Source organism: Ursus americanus, chromosome 6 (genome assembly GCF_024610735.1).
Source record: "Ursus americanus isolate L20-20 chromosome 6, mUrsAme1.1.p, whole genome shotgun sequence".
NCBI lineage: Eukaryota > Metazoa > Chordata > Mammalia > Carnivora > Ursidae > Ursus > Ursus americanus.
In genome coordinates this window covers 15,415,469-15,431,193 of record NC_142132.1, presented here as the reverse complement: position 1 = coordinate 15,431,193, position 15,725 = coordinate 15,415,469, and the positions used below count along the sequence as shown (strand labels likewise).

The 15,725-nt window shown below is 34.7% G+C and overlaps 1 protein-coding gene across 7 annotated transcripts in view; it reads left to right on the top strand.

Annotated features, from left to right (window-relative positions):
• Window positions 1-15,725, top strand: part of ATRNL1 (attractin like 1) — a 747,087-nt gene that overhangs the window by 24,556 nt on the left and 706,806 nt on the right. For all 7 annotated transcript variants that reach the window (XR_015724716.1, XM_045803217.2, XM_045803216.2 and 4 more), the window contains exons 2-5: window positions 4,867-4,950; window positions 6,571-6,684; window positions 11,538-11,666; window positions 13,009-13,217. Coding sequence is in view for 6 of the 7 variants with exons in the window: in XM_045803217.2 (XP_045659173.2) it covers window positions 4,867-4,950; window positions 6,571-6,684; window positions 11,538-11,666; window positions 13,009-13,217 (536 nt within the window). In the remaining variant the exon portion in view is untranslated. The remainder of the gene's footprint in view (window positions 1-4,866; window positions 4,951-6,570; window positions 6,685-11,537; window positions 11,667-13,008; window positions 13,218-15,725) is intronic.

The window sequence follows — 15,725 nt, the reverse complement described above, 5'->3', positions numbered from 1 at the left end:
CTGTTCTTTTTCTAGCTTCTTGAGCTGTAACCTTAGAAAATTGATTTTCAGTTTTCTAATATACACATCAAAAATTTCTACTTTCTAAATCTAATTTCTAATTTTCTAATATACGCAGCTAAAATTTCTCTCTAAATTCTGGCTTAGCTTCATCTCATAAATTCGGATATGTTGTGTTTTTAATATTATTCAATTAAAATATTTTCTAATTGTCTTGGTGACTTAGAAGTCTATGGCTTAATTTGCAAATATTTGGGGATTTTAAATTTATATTTTTTGTGCAGTCAATATATATGGGGTTGCCAATAATTTCATGGTTTTGTGATGCATGATTACTGTAGCCAATTGTTATTTATTAAATTGATTTAATTCAATTCTGGTGTTGCTTGTTGGTATGGCTTAAGAACAAGTAGTCCTATAAAGAGGGTGGGAATTTATTTTTCTCACAGTCCTTTGGCTTCTGAAAGACTTCTGCAGGCTCAAAGTGTAAAAAAAAACATGCAAGTTCAGGGTTCTCAAGTACATCTACCCAGATGGCACCCTTCTAGGTATCAGGGTCTTACTTCCTCTTAGAGGCACTATCTTTAGCACCGAAGTTTTGTCTCGGCTGTGAATTAAACTTTTTCTGTAATTCTGCTCCTCTCTCAGTCTGATACTGGGCCTGTTTTTCAGCTTGATCTTCCCTCTGGATTCAGGAGTAGAGATTTCGTTTAAATGTTACAGAGTCCCCTGGCTTTTATACTGTATCTAAAATTGGTGATTGGTGAATTGGGTCTTACAGGATGTTGGGAAAAGCTGCTCATGAGCAGGTGTCTCATAGAGACACTCTGCTGCAGTTTTCTTCCTTTAGCATATCAGTGACTTTTTATAGCAATCAGCTCATTCCACAGTCCTTATAATTACCCTTGCTACCGTACTTCTCCAGTATTAGAGCTATTGCATTAGCCTGTTGTCCGTGCGTAACCTTCTACTGAAATGCCATCTCAGCTCACACGTGGAGGTCTTAGTCATTGTGATGCTGTAGCATGCCAGGAGTTATTACCACTCCGTCTACCGTCTGCCCGGTGAGTGATCCAACTCTAGAAACCTCTCCTGAAGATATGCTTCCTGGTGGTAACTGTTAGTTTGGTCACTCTTCCCTCCACCACCCTGAAGCAGAAGTATCTGCTTTCACACTGAGAACTGAGCACATGTAGTATACTTAGGAGGTTCAGGGACCCTGACAGAGTAGTACACAGAAGTAGCCAGTAAGAAGTATGTTATCAAGTCTGCTACCACAGGGTGCGACCAGAGCTTAATCCCACAAGGAAGTTCTTGGGGGGGAAATGCACCACAGTATTATCCCAACAACGAGGTAAGGAAGCTTGGGGTATTTACACTCTTACCGTATCATTCATTGGCTAGGGCCTACCTCTGGGAGGGTGTTGATTTATAGGCACTTCCAGGGCAGTATCACTGAAGGCACTGCTGTAGAATTGCCTGAGGGGAGGTGCTGGGAGAAGCTGTTGGTGGCTGGGTTGCTGGCCATCACATTCTATAGGAGCCTAGTCCTGGAGAAGCCAAGCTGCCGGAGATTAAGTACATTGCAACCAGGAAGCAAAACTTCTCTCCTGCAGTCTCTCTAGTGCACTCTGTTGACAGAGCATGACAGCTTTAACATCATGCCATCTGACAAAGACAAAAATGCCCAGATCCATTTTCACGGAGTAGGCAAACTGTGGATTTTGAGGTGACAGGCAATGGGTAATTGGCACAGTCTACCCTTTGATTATTCAGCTTTTTAATGTTTCTTTCTAAACATATGTGAATTCCCCAGCAACCAAACAACACTGTATTTCTAAGAAGATACATATCTTCCTACTGAAGTTCTCACCCTTTGTCCAAAATGAGGAAGTACACAGTTCAAAGAATCATCATATCCATCATTGCTTGTCTTAATTACTCTTCATATTCAGTCGTAGTCTCACTGAATATACCATTATCTAAAGTCTAAATTGCAGCTAACTTACAACAACTAGTATGTAAAGTAAAAATGAGGAGAGAAGATATACAGGTAACAAGCAAAGACAAACTATGCAAAGCTGTTAATGATCTTTGTTTCTGTAATATGTTATAAGATGATAATTGATATCTGAGGTTTTGTTCTTCCACTCCCTATTTTTATTTCCCCTGTTCTCAGCTGGAGTCTCAGGTTGTTGGAGTTTCACCTGGTGGAGTGACCCAAACCCAATGGTTTGAGTTCTCAGTCATCCTGCTTTGGTTGGATATTTTTTATGGGTGTATCTTCTGGATCTTTCATCCTGTTTTAGCTGTGTTTAAATCTGCTGTAAACCCGTGCCTCAAATTCTTAATTTTGATTATGGTAGTTTTTAGTTTTAGTATGTCTATTATTTTTTTATATCTCTTACTGTAACAGTTTTCAATTAACTGCCAAAATTTTAAATCTTGTCTTTTAGAGCTTAGTAAAGTATATTTGTTTTATAGGACACATCTGACAATCTCTGTAATTGAAGTATCTTCAGGTCTCTTCCTCTTGTCTGTTGGTTCTTACCTTGTTGTCTTGCATTGCCATATGTCTTAGTATCTTTAATCATGCTAGACATTTTACTTGAAAAAATCATTGGTAGAAATAATTTGAGGCCTAGAATAATGTTATCTTTCTTTAGAGAGTGTGTATTTGTATCTTTTGTTAGGAGCTTTGGCTACTGGCAGTTCTAGTATCACCTTAAGCCAACGGTAAGTCTTGAGGTTTTCTGCTATGCAGTTGGCTCATAGCTAGGCTGCAGTCCACATAGGGGCTGGTTTACTTCTGGTACACCCTTACTCTAATAACACGTCGTTGTGTCTCAATTCAGAGGGCCATACTGTTTGAGTCCCTACCCTTCATGGACCATTCAACTTTTGTCTCTGTCCCTCTATCAGTCTGCCAAAAGCACTCAGCTTTTTGGTATTGTCTTCTCAATAGGCAAGTCTTTCCAGAGCAAAAGCAGTTCTGAATGCCTGCCTTGTAAAGAATTTGCAACTTCTGGTCTTGGATTGGTAGATCTTACCATTTTGTTACTTATAAGATGCTTTTAAGATTTTAAATGTTTTCCTTAGCTTTATAAAGTTGTTTTCAGTGCAAGATTTGTCTGAATTACCTTATCTGGTATTGTTTGAAGTGAAAAATCAGTACAAGTTATTTAACTTGTTCTTTAAATTGTGCCTCAGTTTTCTCATCTGTAATATGGGATTAATGATTACTTACTACCTTGTAAGGTTTTTGAGATTAAAAAAAAAAGATTTTATTTATATATTTGAGAGAGAGAGGGAGAGAGGGAGCACGAGCAAGGGGAATGGCAGAGGGAGAGGGAGAAGCAGACTTACCGCTGAGCAGGAAGGACCCTGGGATCATGACCTGAGCCAAAGGCAGACAGCTAACCCACTGCACCACCCAGGTGCCCTGGTTTTTGAGATTTTTAAGTGAGGTAACACATCATGCGCTTATAGTAGATCCTGACATGTAGAAAATGCTCAATTTATTATTACATTAATTTGAGAGTATTGGAATTTGTCTGTTCTTAAAAAACTTTTCCAAGCATGAATTAGCTCCTTTATTGCCTAAAATCATCTGCAGGGATTATGAAAGAGTTATAAATAGCATTCTTATTCTGACATTTCTGTCAACCATGATTTAGATAAATGAAAATTGTTTTTTTCCTGGTGTACTTAAGACTAGTCTATACTATAAGGAGAATTTAATTTGTCTAAAACGAAATAATGACCCTGAGATCTATGTGCATATGTGTATATTATGTATAATATATATGTTTATGTATAAGTGAATATATAAAGACTGATAAGCCCTTGTGTGTGTGTGTGTTTGCAGGTATATATATACATATAGTTGCATATATTATATATAAAGGCTAAGTGGGAAGATATCTTAATTACTTAAAATATGATCTTTTGTGGATAAAACAATTGAGCTGGAGCTAAGGAGAACAAAATGAAGTAGAATTGAGATTTTGTTAAATATTTTTAAATTCTAAAAACTGAAATTTTTCTAATTGTCTTTATATTTTAAATGGAAGATAATTATAAAACCTTTGATTTATCCTATTTTTAAAATTGATTGAGTTCTTGGACTAGGTATAAAGTAGATAAGAGAAAAGCAGGTAGCCGAACTCAGTAAAGTCTGCTGACAGCTACCACAGCAATCCTGGTTTGTGAAAAACAAATATAGTGATGTAATGGGACAGAGGGTGGGTAGACTTGTGGTGAACATGGCACAATGTACATACTTGTTCAGTCACTGAGATTTACACCTGAAACTAATGTAACATTGTGTGTTTACTCAAATTAAAATAGATAAAGAAATGACTTATTACTTGAGAGTAAATAACATGAGAATTAAAAAGAGCCAAGACGAAAACCAAAAGCAAATATAGCTAACACTGTAACTTTGAAAGTGGTATGTATGTACACTATTTCACTATTTCATTGATCTGCATCTTTTAAAGTGTGTTTGACCTTCCTTCTTGTGCCTCCATCTTATTTTCGTATAGAGGCAATTTAACTTCATCTATTTTTGCATTAAACATTAAACCTATCAGTACAATGTTCAGTCTTTCAGTGTGTTTTTTCACTGTGCAAAGTGGTGAAACAGTAAAAATATGTCAAGGTTTAGAGAAATCCAAAATAAATTCTTTTGAGATGTAGAGAGATATACGGCAATTTGAAAACTTTCTTAATTTGTAAATAAATTCTCCCTATTGGGAAATGCTACATTCCATTCCTTTGGTTAAAAGTCTTTTTAATTTTCTTATGCTACTGTATGTTTTAAAGTTACTTTAAGGTAATTGTTTTCATGATTTTGTTTTCTAGGTTAACAGAACCTTCTGGATATTTAACAGATGGTCCAATTAACTATAAATATAAAACTAAATGCACATGGCTAATAGAAGGCTAGTAAGTATATAATTTGGATTAAATTATTTTATTCTGAAATGATAAAGAAGACAACCATATCAGTGTTAAAACATTAAAGTATAATTTTATAGGTATATAGCATATTTACTTGCTTATAATTTATTCAGTCATTATTCATGATATTTTAAAATGAGATTTACAACTTTTAGATATCACATTTAATGTCAATTATAGTACCCCCTTAATTTGAGATAGTAGTTTGTTACATATATTTTATTTTTGAGTTATGTTAGTGTGGCAGTAAATCAAGTAGGCATTTTTGGCTTGCTTTAAACATCTTGTTATGGAATTTGAAGATGCCATAGAAAGTGTAAAAATATTCCATGCTGAATTATACCATTGGTTCATACTATTCAGCACTTTAGTTATAAGGGTGTTAAAAAAAGAACATTTTGTAGGAGAGAGTTAATTATCCTTTTAGGAGTATTTTTCAGTAATAAGGGCTTGAGATTGAATTGATCTATTTAAACATACTGTGAATAGATCATAAATGAATTGATATAAGTTATTTTTGAACCATTTTATGATTTTTAAAGAGTGTATTTGGGAAATGATTTTTTTGGGGGAGGTTATTTAGAAAGTTTTTTAGAACTTAAAAGTTAAGAATTCCCTGCACACTTACTGCCTCATTTTGTTTTTTTGTCTTTTGCTTGTTGGCTTATTGTTTTTTAAGTAATCTCTATGCGCAACGTGGGGCTTGAGCTCATGAGCCTGAGCTCATGCTCCACTGACTGAGCCAGCTGGTGGCCCCCCACACCTTTTTTTTCATTTTCTTAATTTATTAATAATATATTGAGACATTTTGATTAAAATTTCAAGACCACATTAGGGCCTTTAGTTAATAAGCTTTGTGTAGAAATAAGAGTTGTTACCTTTTGAGTGTTGAGTTTTAAAAATCAACTTTTTCAAGTATAATTTGCATACAATAAAATGCATATTAAGCGTACAGTTCAACACAGCTTCAATAATTTATATAATCTGTGTAATGTCCGCCTTAAGACATAGAACATTTACTGCTGACTAGATTTTTAGAAAATGGTGATGTATATATACAGTCTGTTAATAGATTTTGAAGTTGTGTGTCATTTTTACAATTCTTTTGTTTATTTTTAAAGTTTTATTTATTTAAGTAATCTCTACACCCCACTTGGAGCTCGAACTCACAATCTGAGATCAAGAGTCGCATGCTCTTCTGACTGGCCAGCCAGGCATCCCTCATTTTTACAATTTAGAGCAGACTCTTTATCAGTCTTTTACACTGGCAACTTAAGAATGTATAGAAAATTCTCTATAAATAGGTTTTTTTTTTTTTTTTTTAAAGGTTTTATTTATTTATGTGACAGAGAGACAGGCAGCGAGAGAGGGAACACAGCAGGGGGAGTGGGAGAGGAAGAAGCAGGCTCCCAGCGGAGGAGCCCGATGTGGGACTCGATCCCGGTACGCCGGGATCACGCCCTGAGCCGAAGGCAGATGCTTTAACGACTGCGCTACCCAGGCGCCCCCCTATAAATAGGTTTTTAATACAATACTCTTAAAATTTTTCAGACTGTGCTTTGAATGTTACATATTAATTTAAACATATTTTAATATTTTTTTCAGTCCAAATGCGGTGTTAAGATTAAGATTCAATCATTTTGCAACAGAATGTAGCTGGGATCATATGTATGTTTATGATGGAGATTCAATATATGCACCTTTAATCGCAGTTCTTAGGTGAGTAATTGCGTTTTACTCATGAACTTACAGAACTTACAGTCAGTTGTAGAAGAGTAACTGTAATTTATAATTTTAAATATATACTGCTCTGCGCTTTAAAATAAATTTAGCAGAGATATTGATTGCTAAATTTCTAAGATGATTATAATACAGTGTTGCATACTGTGACTGTCAACTTAGGTGTATATATAATCGTGTAAGTTTCGATTTAGTAAGGATAAATAAGTACTCTTTCAGAAACGTAGATTTCTTGATAAGTATCCTTTATTCTTTCCACATATAGTTTATTCTTTTAAAGTGATTTGAATATGTTTTCAGAGCTACCTATTGGATAGATTAATGTGAGTTCTAGGTGACAAAGAAGTAATAGATATATATGCTTTTTTTAGTTGTCTTTTTATTTTGCTGAAATAAAATTTCCAATTCTGTAAAAAAAGGTTAAGTTATACTTTATGTAATGGTTTAATAACAAATGTGTTGCTTTTAGTTCTCAAAATTTGGGAGTTTTGGTAGTTTCAAAATACTGTTAGTAGACTTAATTTTAAAATTTCAGCCTTTTCAATATCAATTTAAAAATCTTTTCTATGTATGTAATACAAATTATTATAAAATGTTTTATGAATAGGAGAAAATATATTAGACATAGGAAATATTAGGATCATGTAGTGCTGATTTTGTGTACAATTTAACTAAGATGATTGTTGACCAGTTACTTCCTTATAGTTCTTATTTCCATAATAATGCTTACATGTTCTGTTATACTTAAAAATTTGAATAAAGATATAAGCTTATTGTTCCTTCAGATTTTTAAAATTTTCTTTTTTCTTTTTACTATTTATGTTGCAAATATTCTGTTTACCAGGAATGTGAACTATTATTTTTTTGGATAGACATGTAAGGACTTGTATTTCTGAATGACTATTTCACAGTGACTCTTTAGGATCTTAGACACAGTCTGTAATATTGCTATTGCTCTAAATACTTCCAGAATTTAATTTTTGAGTTGTTTGAAAATTATTTAAAGGGTTGCCACGAATAGCCCTTCATCCAAGGACAATATACAGAAAATGGAAGAGTCTTATGAATAATTATATTGTAAGATAATTCATTGTGATAATTAGGTAAGATTCTGGGTTCATACATTAATTTTTAGCAGTTTAGATTTTACTCAGCTCTCATTACTATATTTTTATGACAGTCTTGACTGACCATCATTTAGATGGGTGCCTTTCCATTTGTTTTCTTCATAGTTGTAATGACTGCATTAATTAACAGTGATCCATTAATACTCTTACCAATGCTTTCTTGATACTAAAAGAAACTTTTGTAAGATAATTAGTAGGATGGGATTTAGTATATGACTGTGAAGATGGAACCAGTGACTTTTCATTAGCAGGTGTTCCTATTAGCTATCTTGAAGGAGATGGAAAGATGTTTATTGAGTATCCACTTGATGTTAATCAGTATACTAGGCACATTAAATGTCATCTAATTCTCACAAGGATCTTGTGGACGAAGTGCTGTTATCCCCACTTTATAGCTGAGAAAATTGAGACTCAGAGAAATTGTTTTACTTTTAATAGATGGTGGAGCCAGGCAGGATTAGGACATGATAGTCTCCTTACTTAAAAGCCTATAATACTATGAATTCAGAATCTAAGTGTTTGAATGATTCCAGTTTTATAAATATACATTATTCAACAAACACGTGATAACTTCCTCAGTTCCAGAGACTATCATAAGCCTGGAGGATATAGTAAGGAATAAGATACAGGCATTGCAATGAATTCACACACCAGGTACCTAGAGTTGGGCCAAACTTCATAGGTCGAGTGCACAGCCCTCCATAGGACTGCGTTTAGTTCAGACACCAGCTGGAAGTTCAGAGGTCCTCGGGCCCCACCCACACTTCTGACCAGCTGGCTGCAGATTTAGGGGTGCCCATCACCCCTTCAGTTTCAGTAATTCACTAGAATGACTCTTAGAACTCGGGCAACCACTACACTTGTGATTATAGTTTTATAATAAAAGGATAGAAATCAGGACCAGCCAAATGAAGAGACACATAGAATGAGTTCTGGGAGGATCACAAACAACTTCTTTGTCCTTGGGATGTGTTACATTCCCAGCACACCAATGTGTATCATCATCCAGGAAGCTTACCTGAGCTCCAGGTGTCCAGAGTTTTTGTTGGGGTTCCATTATATAGGTATGATTAATTGAATCATTGGCCACAAGGTCGAACTGTCTCTAGTCCTCCTTCTCTCTCTGGAAGTTGGATTGATTTCTTGTGGCTCAAAGCCTCAACCCTTTAATTGCATGTTGGTCTTTCCGGTGTGGTCAGCTCCCATCCTGAGTCACCTCATTAGCATAAACAATCAGAATTCCCCGTGAATAACGGAGACATTCCTATCACTTGGGAAATTCCAAGGATTTGGAGGCTACATCAGTACACAGCAGTTAGCACTGGTGGCGGCATGCACACAGATTTTTTTACCCAGCACAGTATTATAATTAGGTTATGGAAGGAGTGCTATATGATTTTAGAAGTAGCTAATTCTTCATGGTGAATTTCATCATGGGCAGAAACATAATAGGCAAAGTATGGGGGCCAGATGGGACATTCTTGGTAGAGAAAAACATGTACAAAGGCATAGACACATTAAAGAGCATTATGTTTTGGGCTAATATAAGTAGTTACGAGTAATTTGATCATAGGAAATGTGAAGGGATTGGTAGGAGCCAGATTACCCAATAAACGGTAATCAGTACATCTACCAAATGCTAATTATGTGCCAGGCAGTATGTAAGAGTTCTTTCTATATATTAACTCATTTAATCTTCACAGTAACCCTTTAGTTAGGGATTATTATTGCCATGGAGTTTATAAATTCTCCATTCATAAATGGAGAATTGAGGCACAAAGAGATTCAGTGAGTGGTTCAAAGTTGCCTAGCTAGTAAGTAATATAGTCAGAATAATAACTCTGGTTTTATAATCCCTTAATCACAGTAGTATTGCTTTCTTGTATACCACACTAAGGAAATTGGACTTCATTCTATAGGCAAGACTTTAGAATGCGGAAAATGGATTGTAATAGAGCAGTGTTATTTTTTATTGTGTGCTGGACATCATGTTTGTAAAATCACATATAGTAATAATTTGAGGCCTAGAAAGATACTGTATTCCTATAGAGAGTGCCTGGAGACACTAGCAATCCAGTCAACTGAATTTAGATACTGAGGTGATTCACGCCCAAGCTGCAGGGCAATCTCCTGGAGGGTTGATCTTTTACGAGTTCACTTTTACTTGCAGTCTTTGGAGTCCCAGGTCAAAGCAAGGACCCGAGGTTCCACTTTTTGTTTTCCTAGCTCTGTAAAACAACCCAGTTTCTTAGCCCTTCAAACCTTACCTCCAACTTTGAAATCAGTGAGTGCCCATAAGGAGACATGGCCTTAGTACCTGGGCTCACCATCTTCTTAGTTCTACAGTACCTTCAAACTGATTTTTTTTTTTTAAATGTAATTTGTCATTTTTCTAGTTGACTTCAGTAGAAGGGTTAGTTGGTCCAAATTGCTTGGTTGCTCTTTTTTAAACTTTTTTTTTTTAAAACAAACACTGTAATTAAATTTCTTTTATTTATTTTTTAAATAAATTATTAAAAAAACATTTATAAGTAAATAACCAGTAAACATATCTGTTCTTTGTTTCAGAGAGATTAATTATATCTATTATAAAGAACTGGGAATATTATTTTTAACAATGTACTCTCTTCAATGTAATCGCACTATAGTGAAAAATATAACTGAGACAGGTATTATAGAATTAGAATTCTTTTGACAGTCCCCTTTTAAAATTTTTTGTTCCTTCACAAACATAGATTAGTAGATGCAGTAATAATTAGAAAAACATCAAGATTTGATTACTTTTTAATTTGTTTGCTTTGAGAATATGTTTGTAAAATAAATTATTTCATTTTGTTCTGTCAAATATGACTTGAATGAGAGAGTTCAATTGCTGGTGGTGTCTACACGAAATTTAACATTGCCAAAAGGAATGGACTATTTTGAGTATTATAATTTGTTGTTAGCAGCTTCTCATATTGCATGTTTTCACAGATTTAGAGAGGGTAGTATGATATAAGTAAATGAAGATATGTAATTTTTCCTCATACATAAGGAGATTGAAAAAGGGAAAAGTAGCAGTTACTAAGTGGCTACTGACTCAGAACTCTTGCACATTTATATCTGCCCCCCTCCCACCGTTAGTTTTCTTTTGTGTGAATATGGGCTTAAATGTCTTCTGGAGTATTAATATAATTTGTATAAGTATGCAAAATTTGAAAGAAATAGAAATAGCATATATTTTTAGATGACCTGAAATACTTGGATTAGTGTCCTGGAAGCATACACGTTTAACTAGAATGTCACTGTAGTCCCTTTGTCGGTGTGGAGTGTTCTAGCTTCATCAGAATTTGCAGCCAGAGGGAGATAGCAAGGCTCTAAGATGGCTTTAAGAGACAGTTTACCCATGAGTTAAGAGACCACCTTATGGTATTATAACAGGATGGATAGCAGGATAAAGGGAGAAATGGACACTGCAGTCCAAACAGTGTGAAGGAAGAAAAGGAGGGCGGTGGCACGAGAACGCACGTTTGTCCATTGGCAGCAGTAGGAGGGCTAATTGGCTGAAAAATGGAGAGGAACTTGTTTTAGACTTATCCTTCTTCTAGTTGCTTATTCTGTTACAGATATTTAGTGATTCTGACAAGAATATTTTTGAGTAGATTTTAATGTGATTAACAGTCATGCATATTAATATATATTGCATTCAATTATGTTCTCTTGCAGTGGTTTGATAGTCCCTGAAATCAGGGGAAATGAAACTGTGCCTGAAGTCGTTACAACATCTGGCTATGCACTGTTACATTTTTTTAGTGACGCTGCATATAATCTAACCGGTTTCAACATTTTTTATTCGTAAGTATTTTTTTTAATTCTATATTGTAATGATTCTTATAACTTTACTTCAAATAATTTATTGTTTTTGTAAATGTCTTCTATATGGGGAGCAGGCTAGTGTGTTAAATTTCAAAATCATAAGATCTTTTCCTAAGTGACATAAAATCTTAATCATATGCCTCAAAGTACTGTTTGAGCTTGTATTCTAGGTCTCAGGACATTATGGTAGCAAGTTTGGTTGACAATTAATTATGAAATTTAAAATTGTTGGTAAATGATTAAACAAGTACAAACTAGAGTAACTTGTAGCAGCAGGTGTGTGGGATTAGAGGGAGTCTTCATCTGTGTCTGTGCTTGAAGGTATTTTATTCCTAATTTGAAGATGGGTATGTGAACTAAGCTTGTGTAGTCCTTTGGCTTTCCAGAGACTGTACTGGATACTCTGTGTACATTATATTCTTTGATTCTCTTTATAACAATTCCGTCACATGGGTCTTTTTCCCATTTTACATGTGAGGACATTGAGGCTTAAGGTAAGTGGATATACCACTGTCTCCTCTAAAATAAGGAAAATAATTTTTATTAAGAAACATTATGTGCCTGACACTTTCTATACATTTTTATGCCCGGAAGTCTCACTTCCAGTGAAGTGGAGGAGCTGAGATACTTTCACAGGAAAGGCCACCGAAGAACTTGATGCACTGCTCTTTTTCCTTTTCTTCGGGAATGTAGAATATAACTGGTGAATTTTCCACCATGAATAAAATATTCTAAATATCTTCAGACTATTAAAATATAAAATCAGCGAGTCATTGTAGGATTTATTTATCTCAAGTATGTCTGCAAAGAATAATAAATATATAGTAGAATATAATTGGTTAAAGTGGTTTAAAATAAAATTTGATAAACATCCCTCTTCTGTGACAGTGTGTAGATGATAGCATGATATGTAAATATCATTATATAAACAGGTTAAATCTTGGCTTTTCATGTAGTTTCAGGTATTCATGAATTTAATTATTTTCTGTAAAATATACATTCAAAACATTTGAGTACTTAATTCTTTACAAAACATTGTGTTTGGAACTGTATAGATTCTGCAAATGTTGAGTCATTGGAAGTTTGGAGCTTTGGTAGCAACGTAAACTCACTGAATGAATTAAGGTCAATTGTAAATAAATATTAACTGAACTGCGTTAGAGATAAAAGGGTACAGAGTAAAGAATTGAAGTCACATTGTGAAATTGTGTTAAACAGATCGTATCAAACGCAACATAAAAGTGATAAAGTTTATAGAATAGCAAGCAAAATTCATTTTTAATTACTTTGAATTTGAATCTGTATGTATTATATTTTACAGAATCAATTCTTGTCCTAACAATTGCTCTGGTCATGGCAAGTGTACAACTAGTATTTCTGTTCCAAGTCAAGTGTACTGTGAATGTGATAAATACTGGAAGGGTGAAGCTTGTGATATTCCTTACTGTAAAGCCAATTGCGGCAGTCCTGATCATGGTTACTGCGACCTAACAGGAGAAAAATTGTGTGTCTGCAATGATAGCTGGCAAGGTAAGCGTGTGTGGTGTGATGGCTTTTGAAACATTGATTCACGTATCTAATAAGATTAAAAGAAATTCTACACTCATTTGTTTTGTTACAATTTGCACATCCAGATCTCATGTATTTTATTTTTAGAATTTCCAAATGAATGGCCAACCTCTTAGTAGTTTATTTCTTAACAACTAGAGTTGGTAAAGATTTTGTCTACACCTTGTTTTGAGAATCAAGTGAAGTTATATATGGCAATCTTTTTAAATTGTGGGTGTGTGATCAATACAATCTTCTTGTAATTTTTTGTTGAATCCTGAAGATTTGATGACTTGACTGGATTTAATGCTGGTTGCATTCAAATTTGACTTGTAATGGGTAATAGTATACTGCAAAAATGCTTGTCCTCCAAGGTACAGCAGGATGTTTAACTTCTTTCTTAGGAAAGACTGACCTCTTGTGGCTATTTTAAAAAGAACAGTTTTTTTTTTTTTTTTAAGTATTTAAAAGAAGATTTCATTAAGGATTAGTTTTAAGGATCTCAGCTGCTTATTGCAAAAGCAAGATTCCTGGGGAAGAATTTCTTTTCTCTTCTTTTCTTTTCTTTTCTTTCTTTCTTTCTTTCTTTCTTTCTTTCTTTCTCGATTTTATTTATTTATTTATTTATTTGACAGAGAGGGAGAGAGACAGCCAACGAGAGAGGGAACACAAGCAGGGGGAGTGGGAGAGGAAGAAGGAGGCTCCCAATAGAGCAGGGAGCCTGATGTAGGGCTCGATCCCAGGATCCTGGGGATCACTCCCTGAGCCAAAGGTAGACGCTTAACTACTGAGCCACCCAGGCGCCCCATAGGGAAGAATTTCTAAACAGTTTTTTATAAGTATCTGTGATTAAATATTAGTTTTAGGCTACATTGAACAGTTTTAGCTTATTTAGATATTTTGCTATAAAATCATAAAATTTGTCATTGTGGAATTAAGAGGTACGTCTAGTGATCCGTATACTTACCTATCCAGAGCTTACTTTGTGATGATTGTATTTACCTATTGAGAGCTTGCTTTGTGTCAGCATGCTAATCGTGTTGGTTGAGGTAGCCTTGACTCAAGAAATGAGTAATCTGAAGTCACACGGTTGTGTGTTGTTACAGTACAGGGAAGCGGCAGCCACAGTATGTCCTGTCAGACCTAAGTAAAAACCAAAGAGAACGTGCTCCTCATATGCTTATAGTCATCATTCTTTAGATGGCTTAAAAAAAAATGTTACTGAGTATGTTGAGTACTTGTTTAGAGAAATTATTTTAGGCTTTGTATAAATTATGCCCATATTTTATTTTATTTTTAAAGATTTTATTTATTTATTTGACAGAGAGCGAGACAGCCAGCGAGAGAGGGAACACAAGCAGGGGGAGTGGGAGAGGAAGAAGCAGGCTCCTAGCGGAGGAGCCTGATGTGGGGCTTGATCCCAGGACCCTGGGATCACGCCCTGGGCTGAAGGCAGATGCTTAACGACTGAGCCACCCACGCGCCCCGAATTATGCCCATCTTAAACCTCTGTTACCTCATTAAAAAAATTAGTTACTCTGACACAAAATACCAGTGATTTCTTATGGAATTGAATTTGATTACCTATTATGTTTATGACAGAGACAGATTTCTCTGTTCTTTAATTATAGGAGTATGTATCTTACCATGTGGCTATTTTAAGAGTTTGTGACCTTTCTTCTCCTAAAAAGTGCCTCAATACACCATTTCTTTTTCCATTTTAGTCTTGAAACTAAAATGATATCCTTTTCTATGGAGAGAATGGTACATCAGGAATATATTTAAATCTATTTAAATTAAGGCCTGAGAAATAGAAGTACAGCTTAGGCACATAGTGTTTTTCGAAGTGGTCTTCAACTGCTCTCAGTCTCCATCTCATTTCAACAGTCTTGAAAACAGAAGAGGAATACATCTGTATGCCGTTCGCTATGAACATCTCTGTCCTTTTTTATTTATTTATTTAATTAATTTATTTATTTTTACTAGTCCTTTAAAATGCTTTATTTTCTGGGGGTTTATAATATCTGACTCAAATGTTATCTTTTTTTTTTTTTTGGCTTTTGTTGGCCTTTCACATTTTATTATTCTTTTCAAAGTAGTGCCTCAAGTCAAAGAAAATCCCTGACTCTTAAATATGTCTGTAAGCAATTGGAAATGGGGTAGCAAATACTGGGTATGTTCACGTTTAAAGCAGAGTGATAATATGAATAGTTGCGTATGTATGCCCACAGAAACATGTATATATTTTTATACATACCTTTTTTATAAATATAAAATGCTGTATGGAAATCAGACACATTTTTATACCACTATTCTTAATAGTTAAAGAATTGATCTCTGAATTGATGTGAATGTTTTGAGGGTAGAGTGCTTGGTGAAAGTGATATTTGTGCTTCTTTCATGACAGATGATATGCAGATTGGTTCCTTTGAGCTTCAAACCTGATCCTTGATTCTGTAGTTAAGGAAGTGTAGCTTAAATAGCTGGAAT